Genomic DNA, 23,322 nt, shown 5'->3' with positions numbered 1-23,322 from the left:
AGATAAGTAATTAATAATAGGGAATATGCGTAATTTTTTTTTATACTTTTATTGGATAGTTTTACATCACTTTATTATAGTAAAAAAAAATTCAACGCCAAAATAAGTAATTTAAGGTATTTTAAAGAAAGTTAAAAAATTACAACCATCACGACCACTTTGAAATTCCCGTCAGGATGGCGGGCTGTCGTGACGTCATAATCGTTTAATTTCACGGCTCAGAATAATGAGTCCCGTCAGTCGGCATAGATTTTTTACCTAATCAATTAATCACAGAGTACTTTTGTATTTTCAACAAACCAATGTTGTCATGGTAACAAACGAAAAAGGAAGTGTATAAAGTGTGATCAGTGGCTGTTTTGTAATGGTAATAAAGTGTGACCAGTGGCTGTTTTGTAATGGGAGCTCGTAAATAGCTGCTAGTAGCTCTTTTGAAATGGGAGCGCGCAAACCAGAGGACCTTTGTACACAATTTTACGCTATTATGGCAATATGAATATAAAGTAATATTTGTATTGTATGTAAGTACTTACTGTAACTTTGGTTCTCAGTTAGAGAGACTAGGGTTAGTGGGTCATTCTATTCTATTATCTGTGGGGGTGTAAGAACCTGCACCTGGCTCTCTTGAATGGAACCATTGTGCATATCTCAAAGGTCTAAACCCCCTTATCTAAACTATGGAATAATAGTATAAAAAATATATGCATATTCCCTAATATTTGGGCACACGGCTCTCGACTTTTCAATAGTCTTTGCTGTCCTTTTCCGCAGCTGGCCACAGTTTAATAAATAATAATAATAATAAATAATTTTTTATTGAGCAATAAGCTTAGCCTAATACAATAAATAGATGTACACAACTTAAAATTAAATTACAAACTGACTTAGGACTAAGCACAGTACAAGTTTTAAGAGCGCTGGGGCCTGAACTAGGTGGTGGTCTCGTTCATACTGCGTAATAAATGTAATGTGTCCAGTTCTTCTGATTACGAGAATTCTTCCATAATTCAATTTAGAAAAAAATAACAACTTTTGAAATATACTAACGACTGCCATTATAACCTAAAAGTAGAAAGAGCAACTTGTGTCATGTTCATGTCATAATACTTACAATACAAATTTAATTTTATTGTGTTGCAATATGGAGCATATTTTAGTGGCTCGTTGACTGGCGAATGGCTGTTTACGCCTCATTACAATAGAACAACTAGTGGCAGTCCATACACTACCAACAAAAAATATAAAAAGTCCTAAACTTTGCAAACAAACAAGCATATCAAACAAGAAGTGGAGAGGTTATAGGAGGCTAGGATCTATTGGAAGAATTTTTATGTGATCCATCGTATCTGATCACAACGAGCATCACAAATACTCGGTGACATTAACATTTCTTTGTTTACACTTGACATTTATTTAACTATACGCAAACGCAAAGAAGTTATTATTCTGAGATTGATATATAAAGAATTATGACGTCACATCCGCCCTAAGAAAATGGGTGACGTTTCTCGGAAGTTAGAATTTACCGAAGTTTTTTTGTACTTTTCAACTTCATTTACTTGCTCAAAAATAAATTATAATCAAAAATAATGATGTAGTCGTAGTTATGAAACAACAAAGTTTATTATAAATAATATTTGACCTTTATTTGAACCACTTGCATATTCCCTATTGTTTAAATACACATGTACAACCATTAGATAACACCCTGTAGTCCCTAATGAGACAGGCAGAGATGCATAAGTATATAATTCGCTTTGCGATTGTAAAAATGACATCAGCAGTTTACATTGCTAAAATATTTACATAAGATACACAAGCATTGGAGTTTATAATAGGTACTTAGTAGGTATTTATTTTGCTATTAGACCGCATTTTCTCTGCAAAAGCTTTATATATATTTATCTTCAGCTAATTATATTTATAATCTGTTTACATAGTCATGAATCCGAGTTATGATTTTATAAAATGGACTGCTCTATGTTAGCACTCTCTTGAATAGCATGGGCTGTGATTTCACACGATGTGATGGATAATTTCAGCTACATAGTTCCCAGTTCGTTCCAGTTGAATTTGTTATGAATGTTTGAAGTTTTACAGATTTGTAGTTAGTATAAAACTGCTTATTCGAATATGATAATTAAAAGCTATGTTTTTCAATGCATTAGTAGTCCTACTCTGAGGACACAAGTTTAGTAGCTGTAAAAGTTAGCTAATAATACTTAAATGTGTTTCCTGTTGTATTGGAAATTCCGGAACTCGTTACAGGTACTTAACTACTTTTACCTATTCGTAATTGAGCAATCTCTCTCTTCAGCTATCGTTTCATGAATTTATGTAAATGTAACACAATAATTAATTAACACGAGCGCGGTAAAATAATGGCTATGGTTGAATTCTAGACTGCGTTTAAAGGGTTCAATAGTGTCTATGGAACTCTTCAGAACTTTTAAGATTCATAAATAATTAATACTTAGCTATGCATATTTAATATTCATTCACATCACATTCGAGACATTAATGATGACAATATTGTTCATATAACTAACTCGCTTTAAACAAAGCAGAAATTATATTCTCTCAAAGCGTTGTAATGCGTGTCACATTTTTTCCATAAAGCTTTTTTACAATTTATCCCACCGAACCCTGAAGCACAGATTGAACTAAATCCCTCGAATACATCAAATTCCTTCACCTTTCTCTACTTAATAGCGAGTCGGGTTTCATACGTTCGTCTGATGGTAGATAATTACACTGCCTTCTCTTTTCATGACAAAGATAAGGTTTATAACTGTTCCGTGCTTAATGTACAGTGTGTTTAGCGGAACCGGGCGCGTCGCGACAGTCACGCAAAACACTTATTAAAAAACTATGCCATCTCTTGGTCTGCTTACTCAGATTGAAAGCGATAAATATAATAGTTATGACTGTGAGACTACTAGTTTTATTTTGGTTGCGCTTACAGAACGTGATAAAGATAAGGCAAATAACTTAACCGTGATTTACTTTTCCTAAAGTACCTGTTGCATAATGCATTTTTTTAAATCTTAGAAACTCATGATATAGGAAGGTAGGTAATTAATTGCCGTTGCCAACAATTCTAGTCATCTTTTGAACTCTCATAATTCAAATAACTACAAAAACTAATACTTATCTACTTACTTACAATACAAGCCATACAAGCCACATTCCACTCATCAAACATATATAAAAAAAAAACCCTCTTTTATAAGAGGGGTTGTACCTATTGAAGGCCTGGGTTTAATACGGTGTTGACGCTACGTCCGGGATTAGAACTAAAACATGTGTAATACGTAATACCAACTAATCCCCTATGTATCCGAGGAGGGGGTATCACATTGATCCGATGATGGTGTCGGGTTTCCATTGAATGATTAGTGTGGATTGTGGAATGGCGCATGTATCGGATATGTCTAGTGTGTCTACTGAGCGGGTGTGTTTCATTCTGGTCACATTTTCGTTAAGTCACAAAATTCTGTGCTAATTATTATTTTACACTGTTTACGGAAAATTAACAGAAAGGGAAGTCGTGGCCAGAGCTCAACTTGCTGGCCCACGACAGAGAACGATGGAAGCGCCTGCTGTCAGCCCCAGACTCCTCGGAGGAGTAACGGGATTAAAGAAGAGGAAGAAGAAGACTGTTACACGGCGATATGAGCAGAATTCATCCATGATGAATGTCCATAATTATATCAAGGAGTACCTACCGATAATAATGAACACAACACACATTGCATTGGAATGGGATTGGGTTCCAAAATATTAACATTATTTACAAAGCTTTCTCTCTCGCACTCGCTCCATAACAACGAAAGTTAATTGGAAGAAAATGCTATCAGCATTAACTTCACCTACTCGTATGCACATTTTTTTCTGCAATAAATAATGTAATAATGCATAAACAGTAAACCCACCGATTGGGTGTTTTAAGCATACGTGACACCCGCAAATTATGTTATTTTCATACAACTATTGCAATGCGTGGAATACGCACGCGGGACGCGGGATAATGGCGTGAGATCCCGCATGATGAAATCAGCACCATATTAAAAACATCCATTGTCAGTGTATGGTGTACAGACGCGACTAGCCCGCGTCTGCGCCGCAGTCACCGCCACGCATCACCGCATGCGCATTCCAGCGTCTCGAGCTCGAGCCTCGTGGCAGTACAGTAAGGTGCAGAGAAACCTGACCCCCCTCAGAAACATTGTTACTATGAGAGAGGGGTCAGGTTTTTCTGCACCTGACCGTACCAGGTCTATAGCAACACTGGAAGTGCCGGCTTTACAGAACGTTGCAAAAGTGGTATACGGTATACTAAGCCGAACAGGAGTCAGAGAGGTAAAAACTATTGTCATAGGTCTCATCATCTCGGCCATAGGACGTTCATTGCTGAACATAGCCCTCCCGAAAAGCTTAACTCAGCATGTGTGTGTACAAATAAAGAATATTCTATATATATCTATCTTTACTCCTTGTCCGATCGGAGGCCCGCATCCAGCGCTTCCCTCGGAATTGACTAGATCTTCCACTGCACCGTCCATCTCTAGTTCTAGTTCTAGGTTAAGACTTTTCAACATTGACGAAAAAAATAATTAATTCTCCGTAGGAACTAGGAACTGTAACGTTCACGTAATTTATTTTTACTACGGAAAAGCAATATTTTTTATTCATATTTGCCATTGTCGTAGAACAAAAGTTGTTCAGAATGACCCGCTGAGCCCTTTCGGCTTATTAAACCATTTTTGCAACACCCTGTATAGGAACACTGCATGTGCCAGCTCTATAGCAACAGTGGAAGTGCTAGCTACAGCTATACAGCTGTCTTGATAGCTTGCATTTACACTCAGTTATAATGCGGTTTTTATGCAAATTGCCCCGCTCTGTGGTTCCGTAAGTGCCAATGGAGGGAAATGCTTTTTTTCGCTGCCTATGAGAGATGGTCAGCCGATGTTTGTATCTATATAAATGTGCAATAGCTGTTAATAACAAAGCAAGTAATCTCAATTTGTGTTTCATAATTCCGGAAATTATATTAAAACATTATTTGTAAGTACTTAAGTCAAACAATTGTATCTTCTTATAGCAGTGTTTGCGAGTACAGTGTAGGCTTCACCACATTCGCTTCTAATCGTAAAAGATAAATCGATAACAAAAGCATATTCTTGGCCTCGCCGAGGTTCCAAGCCGCTTATCAGAATGCTAGATTGTCCGACAAATTATACATGTAAATTGCTGCTTTATTATTAACCACTGGGCAACAGTTAACAACAACAGATTCGAGAAACATGCTTTACATTTTGAGAAAGTGGCCACTCTTATTAGCTTTTGTTTTCTAGAACGTAGCCACCTGCAATAAAATGTAAATACCTAATAAAATGTAATAAGAACGTAACAAGGAAAAAGTCAATTACCATACCACCTCTCATTTCAGCAAGTAGATATCGAGTAACTACAGCGGTAACTCTGTATACTGTTATTGTGTTTCGTGTCTGTCTCTTCTTTTTAATTTCTCCGACAAAATGTATTATAAACACGGACATCTTTTACTGAGATTCCACCGTTTAATTCTCCGCAGATTTCATCTGATTAGGAGAGTAATAATCTCCTTAATTGAGCCATTTTCACCGGTTGGCTGATTAATCAAAATTACCGAACGAAAGTGTCCAATCGTTCATCTGCTCAAGTTAAACGTATTAGCTTTCGTTGGCGATCGAAATGCAATTTCTCCTGTCGTCGCTATGATAAAGTTACGCGTTCTCTCATTACAGCCGTGGCTCTCATTACTTGAGCATTTGCGGGGCGCAACCGCACCGCCTAGGTATGCAGAGGCGTAAAATGATTACTCGCCATTCTGGCTCCAGCCCAGAGCCCCGGCCGTGTCCCTCGACCGCAGCTTATCAATTGCTCCGTTAACCAACAAGCTATATCCTTACGAGTGTCGGCTAATTGTGTAGATATAAGAGGGGCTTCAGGACTGCAACAGCGATCAACATAAACAAACTCAATCAGGACAACGTTTCTGAAATAAAAATAGATTTGAGGACTGTTTTTGTCTTCCGGGCGGCTGCTCCGTGCATCTTCTCGCATTTGTTTATGTCGGTCGGCGGAGCCTGACGCGCCATGTTGCGTCTGTCGCCTGCGCGTGCGCTGCTATGTATATCACAATCAAACGCCCGCACTCTCACGCACTTTCCCGCACGCGCCTACAATGCCCGCTGACGGATAAATAGTTTGTTTTTACAAGATTTAATTATAGACATCGGATGTTTTTGTGTTGATACGAGACGATGCAGCGTTCTATTACTATGTAAATTCAAAGTTTTACATCCGTGTATTCTTGGAGGTCCAGTGAAGTAATAACTTGGAGGCGTGTTTGGAATTATGGCTGTTTAGAACATTTTCAATGACGGGCTGTTGGCGGGCCGGTTGGCAGGCAATGACAGCGTTCGGCCGCGGTAATGGGGAGTAATCTGTGGTCGCCCGCGGCCCGCGCCACGTGCCGCCCTCGGGACCTCGGAATAAGTGTTACCTGTTAGATGTTCTCGAGAATCTCGAGCGCATGCTCATGCTGCCGTAATAGGTGTCCGACAGAAACTATTACCCTACGCATTCCTACAAACAAGAAACAAATCGGACAAACCAGAAACAGAATACACTTACCGCAACAGACTCTCGAGGAATGAGTTATGCGTGTGCCGACAATGTAATCGCATCTTTAATAACATGAGTATGATTACTTGAATTAATTATGGCGCCTGCCTGGCTGGTTCGGCTGACATCCCCTCATTATTTAGCGAGTGCAATTTGACAAGTTTGCACATTAAGTAAACGGCCGCAGGCATACGGTTAGCGGTACTGCAGGCAGTTTGCAGCGAGATCCGACTATGATAGCTGCCTAGACAAGTTGAATATACTGAAGCGATCACTATCTACACATCCAACAGCCTAACTTAGTCAAGACGATTCGTTTTAATTTGAAGTGTTATCAAAGTGTATTAAATGCTGCCAAAACCGACAGCCAAATTACTGTTGTTTAAAATTGACCGAGTTTTAATTGAGGTGGTTAATCTTCCTACGTGGGACGGGCCGATTAAAAGATAATTGTTTCGTATCTAGTCCGCATTGCCGAATTTATTGTATCTCGTTTTATAATTGAACGTTTATTAAATAATAATATATCAATTGATACTGTAGCGCCTCAGGAAACCGATGCGGCACGACATATTTTATGAGGACGGCGTTTTATTACCTACTAGATTAATTTATCAAATTGTCATCAAACCTTAATTATTGAGATTTTTTTTACAATGACATTTTGAATACTACCTACCTATAGAAGGTATAGCCTTGCCAGCTGGCACTGAACATGTCAAAGAAACACCTCCTAACCGAAACCTTAAAACCATCAACCTGTCAAAACCATTCAATCAAAATGCAAAACGCAGTGAATGACGGACATGACATATCGATCGAGTGTTGACCAGGGAGCGGCGTCCCCCGGCCGGAAGCCTGGACCCTCGGCTATGGCATGCGTGTCCAGTGTCCCACCTCCTACTATTGTGGGGCTTAGCTCTTTGATATCTAATTTTAATGGCTTCCATGCTTGCCGAGGGGAGCTTAGAGTGGCGGGTTTTAATGCGTTTTCAATTTGACTAATAGGTAGGTAGGTTATTACGATTGTATTAGCTGTAGGTAGGGACCTGTTTGTTTAATTATGAAATGTGGTTATTATCTAATAGGTATGTAACTGCATGAAAGGTAACAAACCCAAAGCCAGTACAAACAGGAACGAAGAAACCCTTTGCCTTGCACATTGCAAATACTGTATCTTCCCATATCTAACCTATTTATCCCGCTCTATTGCAGAGTGCCGAATGCACCGAAGAGCTGCATCGCAGAGATCTTCAGTGCCGACAAGACCGACGGGGCTCCCATGAAGAACGGGACCTCGCGACCCCGCGCCGTGCGGGACACGCCCACCCGCCCCCGCGACACGCACTCCAGGCTGTTTGGACAGGTACTGTAGCCTCTTTTGATCCCTGGAACCCTGGTACTTTTTGATGTAACTTGTAGCACCTCTAGCGAGGTCTATAACGGTATCTCACAAGTTATACCTGCCGTATTATGCAGTACTAAATATAAACAAGGAAACAAATGAAGATGGCAGCTGACCATCTGTCTGTTATTGTAAGTACTCTGGGTCACTGGTAGCGCGAGGAACTTTATCGCACCAAACGCTAGGGCCACCTGGCTGCAGGACACTCACCCCGAGACTAGTTTGACTGTCCTGTAGCCCTATCGAATCCTGGTACCGGCATTTAAGTGAATCCCAATAACTGAGGTTACTTAAGCCCTTATCATGGTCGTATCGCATGTAGATACATAATTTTTCCTCAAGGTGAGCCTTCACTAAACCTATTCTAACTATTTATGTAGTTACGATTGTTATCATTGTGTTATGCAATGGTCAGTGCAACAATATACCTATCACCTGTTATTTATACATAATATATACCATACCACCGGAGCACGTAGGGCATTCAGCGACTGTCGATAATCTTACTGGCAAATCCTTTCACCACAGTGACAAACCCTAGCTCTGACACTGTGTTACCGACACGCTAAGCAGAACCAAAACAACTTGACCTTCACGTTCCAACAAACTGTTTCCAGGCGAAGAACAACACCGTGGTGCCGATGGTGACTGACAACATCCGCAGCCACATCCAGTTTGGCGAGCACGAGAGGAACGGGGGCAGCCCCATGCACTCTCCCAAGATGAACGGAAGCGCCAGCTCCACGCCCAGTCGAGGTGAGGGGGAGCCCAGCGACCTCTGTGAGTCCATTTGAACTGTAGGCCTGTCGCACGCCTAGCAAATGGGATGCAAGCACCAAGCACGGTTTGCGAACTCTTTTTGGCGTCGATCAGTTTTGTTTTGGTAACTGATTTTGAAATTATTCTTCTGGAAGATCGATTCAGTTGGGTATTACAGATGTATTTTACCTGCCCAGTGATGTCATTTATATGGCAGAATATATGGCGAATTTTTAAAAAATCTCCTAGCAATATACCTACATAAGCCAACCTACCTACAGTATCAATTTTGTATGCCCATTTACTAACTGGCATATTTGTAAAGTTTCATCTAGATAAGTTCAATATGCCTACGAAAGCTCATAGAGTGCTTTGACTGAGCACAAAGCTGCCTCTGTTTATAAAGCTTAGGAATTCTTAGAACTGATCGCTGCCATAAAGAGTTCTTTCCACATTGGAAACGAATGCAACTGACATGCACCACTTACTACAAAGATGCTCTGTGTTCCGCATTGGGATTGTTTTGAAACATAATCAGGTATAATCTTAATACACTGCAAACACTGTTGCACGCTAGGATATCACAACGCCGCTTTTCTGAATACCTACAAAATTACATTGCTACAGTTCATTATCCAACAAAGACTCACCATCACGAAACACTGTTTGAAGTACCTACTTAGGAATAATTAACAATGTGATGTAACTTTTGTGTGTGTTGCTAACATTGAATGAGTTGACTAGAATTGAAGCATGGATTCTGATAACACACATGCTACCTTGGTACTCTGTTAGTGACATTAATTAATGTAATAAGGTGGAACCCAATTAACATAAAACTAAGAGTCATTTTCGGTATACCGTAAGCTAGGTAGGGTATTATAGGTAGTTGTGTTGTTAAAAAGAGGTCAATGTTCTGTATACTGCCATCATAACTCACGTTAGAGCTTTAGAAGTGACACAATAAATTAAGAAACAGTACAGCATATTGTTTCTTAAGAACGTTGACCTCAAAGCACTGGGTTTGAATGAAAACCGTTTGTTCTGTGACTGGGCACGCAGCTATCTCCGCGTCGCCTCCGAAGAGGAATCCAGTGACGGGCGATGGCGTCCTGCTGCCGCCGCCGCGGCGCGCGCACCCCGGCGCCGCGCAGCGAGGTGCTCACCACGACCTCCTCGACCCCCAGCCCACCCATCGCTACATCACCAAAGAATGGCCTCCCCATCCCGCCCATTACTACGTTGAATCCATCAACAGACCAGCCCTGTCCTTACAACAAACCCCGTACTCCCTCATCGGGCTACAGGACCTCACTGTGGCAGAGCGCCCGAAAATCGACCCCAATTCTCTTTCGCCTCAGCCTATTATTGACAGACACTGGCCTCCGTTTCCCGCTCAGCATTACCTGGAGCCGTCAGACTCGTCAGAGCACACTATCCCATACCACCCCTTACCTCCCCATGCATTCGTCGGCATGACTTCAGCTCTCGGTGAAAGACCACAACCAGATTATAAATACAATCCGGTGCCAACATTGGCCGGTCCGATTGATCCTTTTTTGATCTCTAACTTGAATCCTCCTCCGAGTCTGTTCAAGTATGAGAAAGACGGTCCTATACCTGATTACTCGTTGTTGCAAACCGAGGTTACTCCGGGGCCACACACTCTTACCGGATTCCCTCCTATATTCCGCAAGCATGTTCCCGGGTTCCTGTACGGTAGACATCGGGACATTGAGGACTTCGTGCCCAAAACGTGCTTTGTAGACTATGTCCGCCAAAGAGAGATGGGTGGGTGTTTAATTATTGTACTTTGAAGGAATGCAACATGCACTAAACCGTGTCAGAAGAACCTGAACCACAAAGATCAAGAATGCATGAAAATTAGTAAACAGCATGGATGATAACAATTTATTTCGCACTTTTAAATTTGTGGATAAGCTTTTCTGAAAGTGTTTGTTAATGCTATCAGGTTCTTCTAGCGGAGAAAACGCTTTTTGTAGTAGGTGTAGTTGCAATTTGAGGAACTTACATGACGATTCCTTCAAAGGACACAAGATTAAGCACTCATTTCAGTTGTTTAGTCTATTCTATTGTTTTTTTTGGATGTTGGTTCTAGATTTTATAAATATTTACGTGTAGTTAACAATGTTGTCTCTTATTTTTAGGTGAATTCTCAATGTAATTAGTTAGAATTTTGACCTTATTATGATATATTTTATATTATTTCTATGTTGATTAAGTAGGTAGGCTGTTTTTCATTTTACAGCACAACTCTTTCTTCTGTTTTCATGGTTAAAATACGCTTCAGTACTTATGTGGTACATGGTAACTTAGATCTATATTCTTTTTTTCAGTATCTGTCATCGTTTAATGTTGTATGACTTTCACATAGTTTCAGTAATTTCTACCTACGTATATTTTTTGTTGTCCTTAAAATTGTGATATGCCTCATTTAAATTATTCGGTAATACTAGTAAAATTCTTCCCCCATTTCACTAGTCTAGATCGTACAGATATAGGTTGATAGAAACATCAGCACGTAATTTACGAAATTGTAGTTGTTGGTTGTTTTTCTGGATACCCTACTTATAGATATAGTTATCGAAAGCCTAATCTAGTGCGCACAACTAAAGAACCATTTCGATGTGTTTCAGAAGGCAACCCGATCACCGGTCAAGGCTACAAATCACTGAACGGGCAAATCAACACTGTGACATCTCTAAACGGAAGCGGCATTCTACACAACCGAGTGCCCCCTGGTGGATACTCATCCGGCCTGTGGTAGACCTGGACCCACCTGACACCGCGACACACCATCACCCACATCGATAACCCAAGCCATTCATTATTATTAGCAAATCACAACAACGACTGAAATAGCAATCTCAAAAAATCGAGGCGTTTCGCAGTACCGTGATTTGCTAATAAGCAATCGCAATGTCCATTGTATTGTATTCATCTGTAGGAAAGCAGTTGTGAAAGTTTCTTTCGATCTAAATTGATTTGTATCGGTTGTGACCAAAAGAAATTTTTGGGTGATTGTTTTGTGTAATGACTAAAAGGCTTCATTAACTATACGAAACGAAATGTCGTGCTCTAGGCCTAAGTTTTTATATGAAGACGTCATATCCAATTACTGAAGTCTTCCAATACCTATATTTTCTTGGAGCACGTCATGTTGTTTAACAGAAATAACGCATCGTACACTTCTAGACATGATTTTGTAAAATAAATTGTGGGTGGCAGTGAGCGTTGTACAAAAAGCATTTATCATCATAATCATTTTAAACCAGTAGGTAGTGTCACCCCTCAGTAGCACAAGACAAATGCGACGTCCATTATAACATCCGAAGGGTATTTGTTGTTTAATAGAAATCCTTAGCCTTTCCCCTGTAACTTTTCATTTTCGTAATTAAGAATAGGATTAATAGATATTTTTGTAACAATATCATAACTTCTACTATAGTAATGTAAAATCGAGCTATTGACGTTGGAGTTTTTGAAATTATTGAGTAGATACCAACTTGTATTAACTTCTCTCTATTAGATTGTAAAGATCTCCACGGATTTAAAATAAGGTGTAAACAAATTAAGTGTACGTACTATTTTACGGACTTGTTAGATCAGTGATGTTATTGGAGTGAGGATGCTTATAATATCAGCAATATACCAAAACTACTAGTGCCTTGTTTGGTGTTGAATGAAATTCTATAAGAATCTATGTGCGGTTGAAATAGGCATACGTATGTAAAGAAAGTGATTATATATCTATATTTCACAGTATAGAAATAGTAATCAATACGGCACTCGGACTTAATCATACAAAATAAATTATCCTAGCATAGTTTTATATCAGACACTATTTAAGAATTTTTATTTTCGTTTGTTAAATCAAAATGATTACTTTATTGTAATATTTAATAGAGGGTTTCGTGCATTTATTTTATCTTTTTATACAACTTTATTTTGTTTAGTAGATCCCTCTGACTAGAGTTTAAATAAATTTGGATTATTTGGTTGATTATCTGTTAACGTAAATCTAATAGTAATGGACCAGACGGTTTTAAGAGTGTTTTTTCTTATGATAAGTTTGGTAACACTAGAATTAGTAGGCATATCATCTCAGTGGAAGCATTAATGATTTTAACATGGAATAGCATTATCACAGCCTAACAGTTAATGGATAATAACCATTACTTCAAATAAAGTTTTTTTAATTAATTGGTTGTTTTTATTTACCGTATCCATTACATCTAGTCTTTACTTAGCAAACTAGGTATTCATGAGCTAAGATCTAGTTTGGTTCAACAGAGTCAGGTATCAGGAAACGAATCTAAAATGGGAGCGGTAGACGATTCCCATTATTGTTATTGATAGTTTATTGGATAGGTGGTTAGCCGGATTTTGTATGAAATCCCGATAAGTGCCCTTGTCTAACTGAAATTACTAAAACGCATAAAATTCGGTGATTTGCCTATCGAATAACCGAGTATAGTGCGACAAACTTATCTGTTCCGGTGAGAGCGAACTAAATTGATCCATATCTCATAACATACCAATGAATTATACATTCATATAGATTAGATAGATTTATTAAAACCGCAAGGGTGAATTACCATTACAGGCTAACTTAAAATGTTATAGAATCAAGAAATATTAGACATTTACGTGACCTCTCACCGGAACAGATAAGTTTGTGGCACTATATATATTATTATACCATGAAATAACCTATAAACAAGTATTAAAATTATCCGGGATATGACCACAGAACGTGTGCAAAACATCTTTAAAAATGATACAGGGTCACTGCCATTTCTGAGTCGTTTGTTTGTCCGCGCAGATTATGTTTTAGTTTTAAAAAGATTGAAAATACCTTTTTAACTTGGGACTTCTTTTATTGCATTATTGTTAGGTGATTCTACTTGTATAGTGACGGGACCATCGTTCTGAATGGAAACTTGCATGTAGGCTCCGAACACACCATCTGGAATACAAACAATATTATATACTATTTTAAGAATGTTAGTAAGTACCTATACAGTATAGTTCAAGTTGTATATCATTGCACCCCAACTAAGTAATCATTTTGAACTATAATCATGTCACTATGACATAACTTTTATCCAGACTTTGTAAAATAGGCTATAAGACAGTCTGTTGTTAGGCCCAAAAGAACATCTAGGATCACTTCCTGTACGTATGTGCATATCTCCTATACACCTACTCTATAGTTATATGTAGAAACTGCGGGTAGTTAGACACGAGCTGGTGACAGCTTGTGTCACCTGTCACCCTTGCTCCACCTCAATAAGCACCTTGGTCCGAGCCAGTCTATACCTTATCCTGCTACTCGCAACTTGATGAAGACGATACCATCAACGGCATCATCCCGCTGCGTTAACCTATGCCTACGTGGCTCTACACTGGGCCAAGGAAACTCAGCCCCTCAAAATGGATGTGAATCGGTGTAAATCAGACAGGTCCATAGCAGGTAAGTTGGGACTCTTCTTTCGTGTCTCATTCACTAGATACTTATATATATATCTTAGAAAATATTGAAAAACAAAATGGTAGAACATACCTTTGATTTTGTCTGCTTTGTATGACTTTCTGAGCATTTGTAAAAAATCTTCATAAAACTCTTTAGATTTTTCGCCTGGCATTGCATGATGGAAATCTGGTTTATTACCCTGAAAAATGTATGTTGTAAATACGAAATTAGAAAGCATAAATGGGAAATTCAAAGATTTTCTAAGAAATTTAAATGGCTCTTAATAAGTAACTACAAAAAAAATGGCAATAAATTATGTTATGATATATTTTTTTTGCAACAAAGTAAGGTGCTTGGCTCACTGCACAAGTTGAGGTGGCATCGCGGGGTCAACATATAGGGTAATACTGTTTACATACCTTCAATGTGTGATACAGTGTGAACTGGCTGACACAGAGGATCTCCAACTCCTTGTCCACCACGCTGTGAGCCCATCGTTTACCCTCATTGTTCTCAAATAACTTGGTATTGAGGATCTTTTTCACACTGAAATTCAATATAAGTACCTACTATTATTTATAATCATTTTCAAATAGCACAGTTTGTTCTGAGATAACACAGCACGGAATAAATATTACTGGCATGGAGATTATAGCAAAAACCCTCCAGTCTTGGAGGAGGCCCATGTTTACCTACTACTTACATATTAGAATACCTTAGGAATGGGAATAGGAGTTTTACTAAAAGTGGTTATTGAAATAGACTAGAATATTATAATTTAATTGATACAGGAATGCTTCTAGTTAATTATTACCTTTACTTACATGTACTCCATATCTTTAGTTGTATCTGTGTTTGAAATGCCAATTAGAACACATAGTCCTTGATCTATACTGCTAACTACTTCGCCGCCGACTGAAAATTTATAAACTTACCCCCTTATTCATAGAGAAGTTACAAAACGTTTTAACTAATAAACTGTTTTGTCCCTCTCCAACAAAGAACAATTTGTTCTTTGACAGAGAGGGACAAAACAGTTTATTAGTTAAAACGTATTGTAACTTTTCTATGAATAAGGGGGAAAACCTGGATAGTAGCTATTTTCAGCTTACAAGAGACAACTTTGTTAGACAATGAAGGAATACCCCATTCTTATGTATATCCAGTACAACTATAATAATATTATAAATGGCGAGTATAATCAAACTGGCACTATTTAAAGTCAATTGCTTTTTTATTCCCTTACCTGAAACACTACTTTTCATCACTCGCTGTATGAGGGCCTTCATATTAAGTATAAAGAGAGAGGGGGGGTCAAATATTTTTAACACCTTTAGAAATACAAAAATTATGCCTATTTAATTTAACAAAATGCACGAAAGAAACAAAATCGAACTTTATATAACCTCAAACTAAAACTTTGATGCCTTTGATGTTGTTTTGACTTTTTTTCTTTTGACAGACCATAATTTGACAGTTTTACACCAAGCATTGACCATTGACATAACACGGAACGTTCTGAAATAATGCCATAAGCGTGTAAATAACTTTTAGCCCCTGTTTCACAATGTCTGGTTAGTCGCTACCTGTCGGATAAAATACATGCTGTCACTGTCTAAAAAATAATAACAGAGAGTGACAGCATGTATTTTATCCGTCAGGTAGCCACTAACCAGACATTGTGAAACAGACCCTTAGTGTTAAGTTCAAACAAAGAACTAACGATAAGCTTCAGACCCTATAAACAATAAGGAAAAAAAAACAGATACATACTAATTCAGTACCTCCTTTTGTAAAAATCGGTTAAAAATTTAAATGTACCTTATATGAAAATTATAGTTTCAGAACGGAATACAAAAAGCCTTAGCTACTCGACAACAGGTGGCAGGCTTGTGCAGAAATATTCTATTCTACAATAGATGGCGCTAAATCATCTTCCATAAGTTAAGGTGCTTTCAGACTACGTCCGCCGTACGCTATAACTTATGGTGGTGTTTAATTTCAGTCTGAATAAAACAGCTAGATAGCTAGAATAACTCAGACTAGCAATAGCAACCTAAATGAACGCCTCAATGCGTACACATCATAACTGCACCGTGCACCGCCCACTCTAGGATGCAGGGTCAGTCTTTAAAAATCAATACATGTTATGTACTTACCTATATATACAAACTCTGTATGTATGTGTGTAGGTTTGTAGAACACAGGGCAATCATATTCATACGAATCATACACTCGGCTGACGCTCTCCATTCGACTTTGTAAAAAAAATCGGTTCGTGGTTTGAGCCAGGATTGTCAAACGTGCTCCTAAAATCCGCATAACATGCATTATAAATCGAATAATAAATTATAATCATAATTATATAATCGTCCAAGTTTTTGAAGCTTTTCTTGATTTTCTAGATACAAGGGTTCTACTGTACTTACTTCCACGGGTTGTCTCCACGAGCGAGGAAATCGAATCGAATTAACAGTATGCAATGCATACGGTGTTGCATAAAGGGTAAGTATACTAAGCCGAAAGGGGCTGACTGAGGGAGTCATTCTGATTAGTATACACTTTTTGAAACACCCTGTATACATTATACATATATTTTTTCGCGAATTTTGAAATCCTGGTTTCATTTTCGGGCTCCAGATATATACCATGCTGCACATGTAGGTTTCGGCTTAGTTTGCCCTTTTTGCAACACCCTGTATAGGATGTGGTAGAAAGTTACCTACTTATGCAAAATATAATCAGCACTTCATGCCAAAATGTTTATGTTTTCGGCTAACGGCTAGACCGATGACCACTGGTGGTACTCTCATTCAAGTAAAGGAGGGGGAAAGAGCCCTTTTAGGGCCTATACCTTTGCAGTGGATGATGATGATGATGATCAGTAAGATAATAATTAAATAATTAAATAGGAGATTATTCTTGTACGACTAGTTTATTTTCAATATTAAATCAAGAAACATTAAGTTCCAACAAACAAAGCTCAGTTAGCTTAAATAAAGATACACAGTTTTAGTCTTAGGGAGTGTTGTGCTTACAAAATTTTCAAGTTACTTATATATAAATATTTAGCAATGTTACACCAATATTTTAAAGGTTACATTCACGAAGTTATTCAAACAAGATATTTACTTAGGTATGACAAATTAACGGGTAACAACAAGTATTACATGATTTAAATACGAGTCCAAATACTAAATTAAATATGATACTAAATAATACTTTTAAAATTTTTTTGAATTTTCGTAATCTGTATGGATAATAAAATCAATAGAATTTCTGAAATTTACCATAAAATCTAAATTAATATTTCAGATCTGAGAAACTTTCATGAAGTGTAAGATGAAAAAAACAAATTTGCAACAATATGCTAGTAGTTACTTTTAAAGTATGAATAAGAAATGATACGATGGTAACCTACACTCGAACTATAAAGTCGTGAAAACCGAAGTGGGTCCCAACTAATTGTTTAAGATCGTATTTAATAGATCTGCTATATTTATTAAAGGACAACTCCGTTAAAAATTCACAATCAGTCGGTATTTAATTTTTAAAATGTATGTAAAAGTAAGTAAAACTGATGATCATAAAAAGTCTTAACAAAATCGCACTCTTTGATGTCAGGACTTTATAGTTTGACTGTATTTATGCTTTGTTTTTCCTCCTCAGTAAGAAATATTATAATAGTAATGAACACAACTATGGCCAGATCTGTGCTTTTGTCAACACTAGCCTATTCCTACTCCTACTGGGTAAGTTTCTTTTAAATGCAAAAAACATGGGGAAAAACTAGAAGAGTTTAATACTTACTTAATATCGAAAATTGTTTGACTCGGGCATTATTTTATAATTAATCAATTAGTCAACTTTATAAGATATAAAGTACCTAAATCGTAGGTTAATATTTGTTTTTATGATGGAGGTATTAACTCTAGGTACAAATCGTATCATGACATGACCGATCAATTCTTATCAGACAAATTAACAAGACAAATACGTAAATAACGACGACCATAATAATATTAACATACACATTTACAATAATAGCCTCTTACAACCAGATAGGTACTGCGATTATATTCAAGATATAGTAAACGCCATCACATCATTTACCAATACTGATAAAGTTTAACTTAGTTTAAATGATGGGGTCAAATAAGATACCCACGTTTTATTTTCAGAGGTGATCTAAAGCGGCCTTTTCATTAAAGTCTGTTCAGTAGTTGAAAATTTCATAGGTACTTAAACTTATGTTCTGTAAGTAATTAATTATCTTTAAGTTTTGAGTTTGAAATGTTTACTATATTTTAAACATAATCATTTTCGTTACCTTATTATATATTAAATAGAAGCCTACTGTAGCCACAACGTTTTATATAAGACACTGAATTAATTTCTTTATATTATTGCTAAAATGCTTAAAGATGAAAATAAATACATAACTGAAACTTCTATTGACCATTGTCAACTTAACGAATCGCCAATAGGATGTTCGCTGGACTGGATTCCTAGATTTCATAAATAACTTAGAATAACAAATCAATCGCCTTACTATAATTAATCACACTCTGTTTACAGTTAAGTATAGAAACTTATAGAATAACAGTTCAAGGTACTTACTTAAAATAACAATTCAATAAAAAATATAGCAATCAGCCAATCAGCATTCGTCCGCTCACTCACACAACCACGCGCGCTTAAAATTTAAAAAGTAGCATTTCACTCTTTGGGTTCTATTTTCAAAGCTACGTTTTTGTTTTCTAACGGTTGCGGGACCCTTGCCGAGATAATGCCGTAGACTTGCAGGTGGTCCAAGTACCGCTGCCGGCTCTCAGGGTTGGTCAGGACGGTGGACACAAACTCAGTAGTCTCCTTTTGCAAGTCGACTATTTTCTGTTGGATCAGCTTGTTCTTCTGCATCAGCACCACAGTTTTCCAGGCCAGTTCTAGTAGGACCCTGTTTTGTAGGGCCTTGTCCATTAGGATGGGTTGGGTAGGGCAGACCACGGGCTGTGGTCGGTAGTCGTCGTTGGGAGGAGACGTGGCGATAGTGAGACGTTGGACTCTCTGAAGACGTCTGGTTTCGCGAATACGCGTTGAGTGAGTTCCTGAGAACAAGAGAGATATGTTTTATATTGGTTTAGTGCTATTGTATGTAGCTTCGAGGAAAGGTAATTTAAGCTTCCTTTGTTTGATATTGTGGGTGTATTGTGTGCGTCATCTCATTATTGTTAGTTTCAAGAAGCTAGATTTACTAGATTTCATGTATCAGGTAACAGCTAATGGAACTCTATTGTGTATTAATATATTAACATCCATTAGCCGTAACTAAATAGACCTGTCTAAAGACGGGGTAGGGAGGGGGTGATGCCTCCTACTCCCAGACTAAGAGACAAATCAATAAATATCAGAGCAGTTTATACTATATTTATCGTGATTACTTCTACTGTTTCACTAACAATGTTATGTTTTAGGTTAGTTATTCTCAGTGTTCGATTCATCATTCCCCATCACGTCCCATCTGCTGGGGCCTAGCCGCCTAGTCCGATTAATGTGTGTTCGATTAATTTCTACATACCTACTCAAAGGCCTTGCTTTGCTGAATGTTTTGCACAAAATGCCTAGTACCAAAATAATATTAATTGCAATACGTAAATATAACCTACAATCATAATAATGAATGTTAAAATCTCGACGTCAATATAAGGCGCAGGTATTGATCTGTAGATAATAGAATTCATCCGGCCGTCATATCGTATTTGACTCAGTTGATCATCTATTGTTCACGAGACGCTGAACACAGAACAAGTGAAAGGTAATGGCGGCAAGAACCCTGACCCTAATGTAACCACAACAGTCTATAGCGATACAAACTTAGATCCGAGGGCCTAGTTTTACTCAATACTCTAGATGTGACATCTAAACGCTTGAATGTGCTAAGGTGGCGTTTCTGAAGGCATGTGTCTTAACCCATATATGCCCAAAACTAATTTTATTATCAAGTTGTGCAAATATGCAAAAAACTCAAGTGGGTCGTTACGTTAGTGACCCTCTGGGCATATATGGGTTAAACAAATACTTGTCCCGGCCGGCAATCGAACCCGGGACCCGAGTGCAAAAGTCAGTGTCACAGTGCCATTGCGCTGGTCATTTCCACTTTGAACATTGGTCAACCTTTTGGTCATGCGTCCATTATATTCAGTAATACAATGCACAATGTAGTCACGTGGCGAAGATGTTTTGACAGCTGTGTAGGTACTGTTTGTACTTATAGTGACTTATAGGTACTTATAGCATTTCAGTAGTGAAAAGCCGCATATTGCGGTTTGTAGACTTTTAAAATGTTCATACTATATATCCTTCTCCTATATGATGATATCTCTTCCTGAATATCAAATTTAATGAAAATGAAATGAAAATGCGTTTAGTAGTCTTTACGTGAAAAATTATCAAATATTATACTAAAAAAATTACGCGTTTATAAATGAGAATTGGTAGGCTCTTCAAGTTTTCGGTTTTTGTCTTTTGTTTTGTATACTTGACAATTAATACGGCGGAAAAGCTCAAACGTTATTATGTAAATTAAACATACATAATGCATTATGTACTCGTAGATGCATGCTTACTGACAACGAAAATCTCCTACCTACCTCAAGTAGCAGCTACTTCAAGTGACAAGACAAAAGAGTAAAAAATACAATAAATATAATAACTAGAGCTTGAGTCACACTCTCACGGGTTATTTATTACTCATTACAGCATGGAACCGCAATCGGTGAACGACCTCACTCACTGATACATAATACACTATCTTTGTTTTACCCACTTTCGAAATAAGAGCTTTTATACGTTTCATGTGTTTTTTTTGTGTTTTCAACAACGGAGGAAGCATTTGACTAATCCTTTGACCACGGTGACAAACCCTAGGGATCTGCTGTAACCTAAAAGGTATTGGAAAGTATCATGGAAATTATTATGATCAATATTTTGTACCTATTTCAGATATACTCGACACACACACCGGTTAAACAAGAAATACATTCTCGAGCAATGAAAAAGTTCCATCTGCCACTTTTCATCGAACTTTTTCATTACTCGTGAGTGTGATTAACAACTTTCAACAGACAACATTTGACAGAAATATGAAATTGCCTCACTTTGTTACTATTATGAAAAAATTATGAAAAGTGTATAAAGCTGTAAGGAAAAGCGCAACGATAGAGAAAAGGCAAACTCGTTGATTTTCCCTTCGAGTTAACTTCTGGATCAGTCGGAAGTTTGTTTCAAGGTTGAAGGTGCTCTCATTTGTTATGCAAATCCAACTTTATAATACGTTTGCTGTATTTACATCATGTAAATAATAATATGATGTATTATAATGATTTCACGTAATGTATACGCTATTAATAGTTCGTTTTATTGAACTGTTGTCGGTATTAGTATCAGTGTCTATTTTTAAATTGCCGTTTAATTAGACTTTCTGTATCTACCTATGTCATTTTGTGTCCAAACATAAATTGACCGAGTATTTTACAGCGTCTGGTTGAGATAAGCTTATAAATTATCTAAACATAAACTAACATCCTTTATATCTGAATAATTAAAATCTGTTTATAAACCTGTGTTGTTTAATTTGTTTATTTTGTGCACAATATAGTGTAAATAAATAAATAGGTACCGGAGAAATGACTGTAAACAGCAAAACTATTAAATAACATTGCTGATAATGGTGAAATACCACTACTAAATGCATGACATTTTACGAACGACTTTGAAAGCTCTGCGTCGTATAATACTAGATTGTGGGGGCAGAATACTGGGAATACTTACTAAGTACCCACACATGTAAACATCATGGACACAAAAATAGTTTATCCACTCGACTCACCTCTCTTAATTTTCCTTATCCTTTTCTCGCACATCTTGAAAGCTGATTGCAAGGTTAAGAAATCCAAAAAAATAGATCACTGGATTCACAGGGAACAGTTATTTATTTTGAGTTAAGTATTTTTGTGTATAAAACAGTTAAGACGCACGACCGTTTGGGTTGAGCGCAGAACGTTGAATGATTTTCAGCTGGATTCGTAGCAGGGCGTAGCGGCGCCGTAGCGGCGGCGTAGCCTCGTAGCACGCCCGGGAGAGCTCGTAGCAGATAGTTAGAAAGAGACGGAAACCGTATTGCCATGACAGTAAACATATATACCCAAAATATTTTCAATTAAAATATTTTTATCGTGTTGGATTAATACTGAATCATCGGACTTTCAGCCCCATTCATCCCACCCTAAAGTCATACCGAATCATGGAAAAAAAACGATGATGAATGATGAATGTTTTTTTTTTATGCTGGCTTGAGTCACTTTGGTACCTGAAGTACACTCATGAGCAATAAAAAGTTCCACTCACAAAATTCGGACACCAAACGAACCCAAATTTTTCAAAGTTTTTTTTTTTTTTTTTAAATATTATGGTTTTTAGTTTGTAATATCCTGATTTGATGCTTTGTTGAATGGACTTCAATGTTACAGAAGGCGTTAGAGCTAGCCTTTTCCGTTTAGGAGTAATTTGGTGCTTTTCTCAGTGGAACCTTTTCATTGCTCGTGAGTAGTCGTGAGTGTATAAACAAAAACAGCGCCTCATAATCACTAGTAATACTTACATGAAGTTAGGCGATGAAAACGCAAAAAAAAACAGTTTGCATAAAAATATTGAAACTGAAACTCAGGGTCAAGGTCAACTCGAAAACAAATCAATAATTCGCTGTACATTATGATACATCAGTTACCAAGTTATATTACAAGTTTCACAAGAAAAGCTTTAATCCAGGTGAAATTTCCCTGCACCTGGCAACCCAGTCCCCAGACGCATCGGGCCGCGCCGCCGCGTGCATGGCCCGGGTAATTAGGGCAGCTAGCATGCGGTAAGGCACGTGGCGAGCGAGCGAGACAGCGAACAAAACAAACACTATCTCCGTCCCGCTCTGTAT

At 37.6% G+C, this 23,322-nt stretch overlaps 3 protein-coding genes across 8 annotated transcripts in view; 1 reads left to right on the top strand and 2 right to left on the bottom strand.

The window, feature by feature from the left end:
* The window catches only part of LOC105383385 (microtubule-associated protein Jupiter), a 160,833-nt gene extending 147,770 nt beyond the window's left edge, over positions 1-13,063 (top strand). For 2 of the 5 annotated variants that reach the window (XM_048622058.1, XM_048622059.1), the window contains 4 exons: positions 7,891-8,041; positions 8,698-8,860; positions 9,902-9,997; positions 11,497-13,063. In XM_048622058.1, coding sequence (XP_048478015.1) covers positions 7,891-8,041; positions 8,698-8,860; positions 9,902-9,997; positions 11,497-11,627 — 541 coding nt within the window. In that variant the 3' untranslated portion in view covers positions 11,628-13,063. The remainder of the gene's footprint in view (positions 1-7,890; positions 8,042-8,697; positions 8,861-9,901; positions 9,998-11,496) is intronic. The other 3 variants (XM_038106883.2, XM_011553424.3, XM_038106882.2) reach the window with 2 other exon arrangements.
* Positions 13,064-13,719: 656 nt separating this feature from the next.
* On the bottom strand, positions 13,720-15,760 carry LOC105383386 (D-aminoacyl-tRNA deacylase 1). 2 transcript variants are annotated; one of them, XM_038106885.2, is made up of 5 exons: positions 15,583-15,760; positions 15,161-15,251; positions 14,756-14,882; positions 14,427-14,535; positions 13,720-13,829 (listed from the first exon to the last, which is right to left on the bottom strand). In XM_038106885.2, exons 1-5 carry the CDS (start codon positions 15,623-15,625, stop codon positions 13,723-13,725), a joined length of 477 nt encoding a protein of 158 aa, XP_037962813.2. In that variant the 5' UTR covers positions 15,626-15,760; the 3' UTR covers positions 13,720-13,722. The 2 variants fall into 2 exon arrangements, with proteins under 2 accessions (XP_037962813.2, XP_011551727.3); XM_011553425.3 differs by lacking the exons at positions 13,720-13,829; positions 14,427-14,535 and having other exon boundaries at positions 15,151-15,251.
* A 1,492-nt stretch (positions 15,761-17,252) lies between these two features.
* Positions 17,253-22,418, bottom strand: LOC105383387. Its single transcript, XM_011553426.3, has 2 exons — positions 22,225-22,418; positions 17,253-19,444 (listed from the first exon to the last, which is right to left on the bottom strand). The coding sequence occupies exons 1-2, from the start codon at positions 22,256-22,258 to the stop codon at positions 19,056-19,058; spliced, it is 423 nt and encodes a 140-aa protein (XP_011551728.2). The 5' UTR covers positions 22,259-22,418; the 3' UTR covers positions 17,253-19,055.
* Between the last annotated feature and the right edge of the window lie 904 nt (positions 22,419-23,322).

This window comes from Plutella xylostella, chromosome 7 (genome assembly GCF_932276165.1).
Source record: "Plutella xylostella chromosome 7, ilPluXylo3.1, whole genome shotgun sequence".
Taxonomy (NCBI): Eukaryota; Metazoa; Arthropoda; class Insecta; order Lepidoptera; family Plutellidae; genus Plutella; species Plutella xylostella.
The sequence above is the reverse complement of the archived record's forward strand: the minus strand, read 5'-3'. Positions and strand labels throughout refer to the sequence as shown.

What these genes read in the sequence shown, in the direction of transcription:
- LOC105383387 (XM_011553426.3), bottom strand. Translation starts at nt 22,258, where the DNA reads ATGTGCGAGAAAAGGATAAGGAAAATTAAGAGAG. An exon ending in GATAAGGAAAATTAAGAGAG is followed by an intron (nt 19,445 to 22,224) that starts GTGAGTCGAGTG and finishes TCTTGTTCTCAG; the next exon opens with GAACTCACTCAACGCGTATT.
- LOC105383386 (XM_038106885.2), bottom strand. Translation starts at nt 15,625, where the DNA reads ATGAAGGCCCTCATACAGCGAGTGATGAAAAGTAGTGTTTCAG. An exon ending in GATGAAAAGTAGTGTTTCAG is followed by an intron (nt 15,252 to 15,582) that starts GTAAGGGAATAA and finishes ATAAATTTTCAG; the next exon opens with TCGGCGGCGAAGTAGTTAGC. An exon ending in ACTAAAGATATGGAGTACAT is followed by an intron (nt 14,883 to 15,160) that starts GTAAGTAAAGGT and finishes ATTGAATTTCAG; the next exon opens with TGTGAAAAAGATCCTCAATA.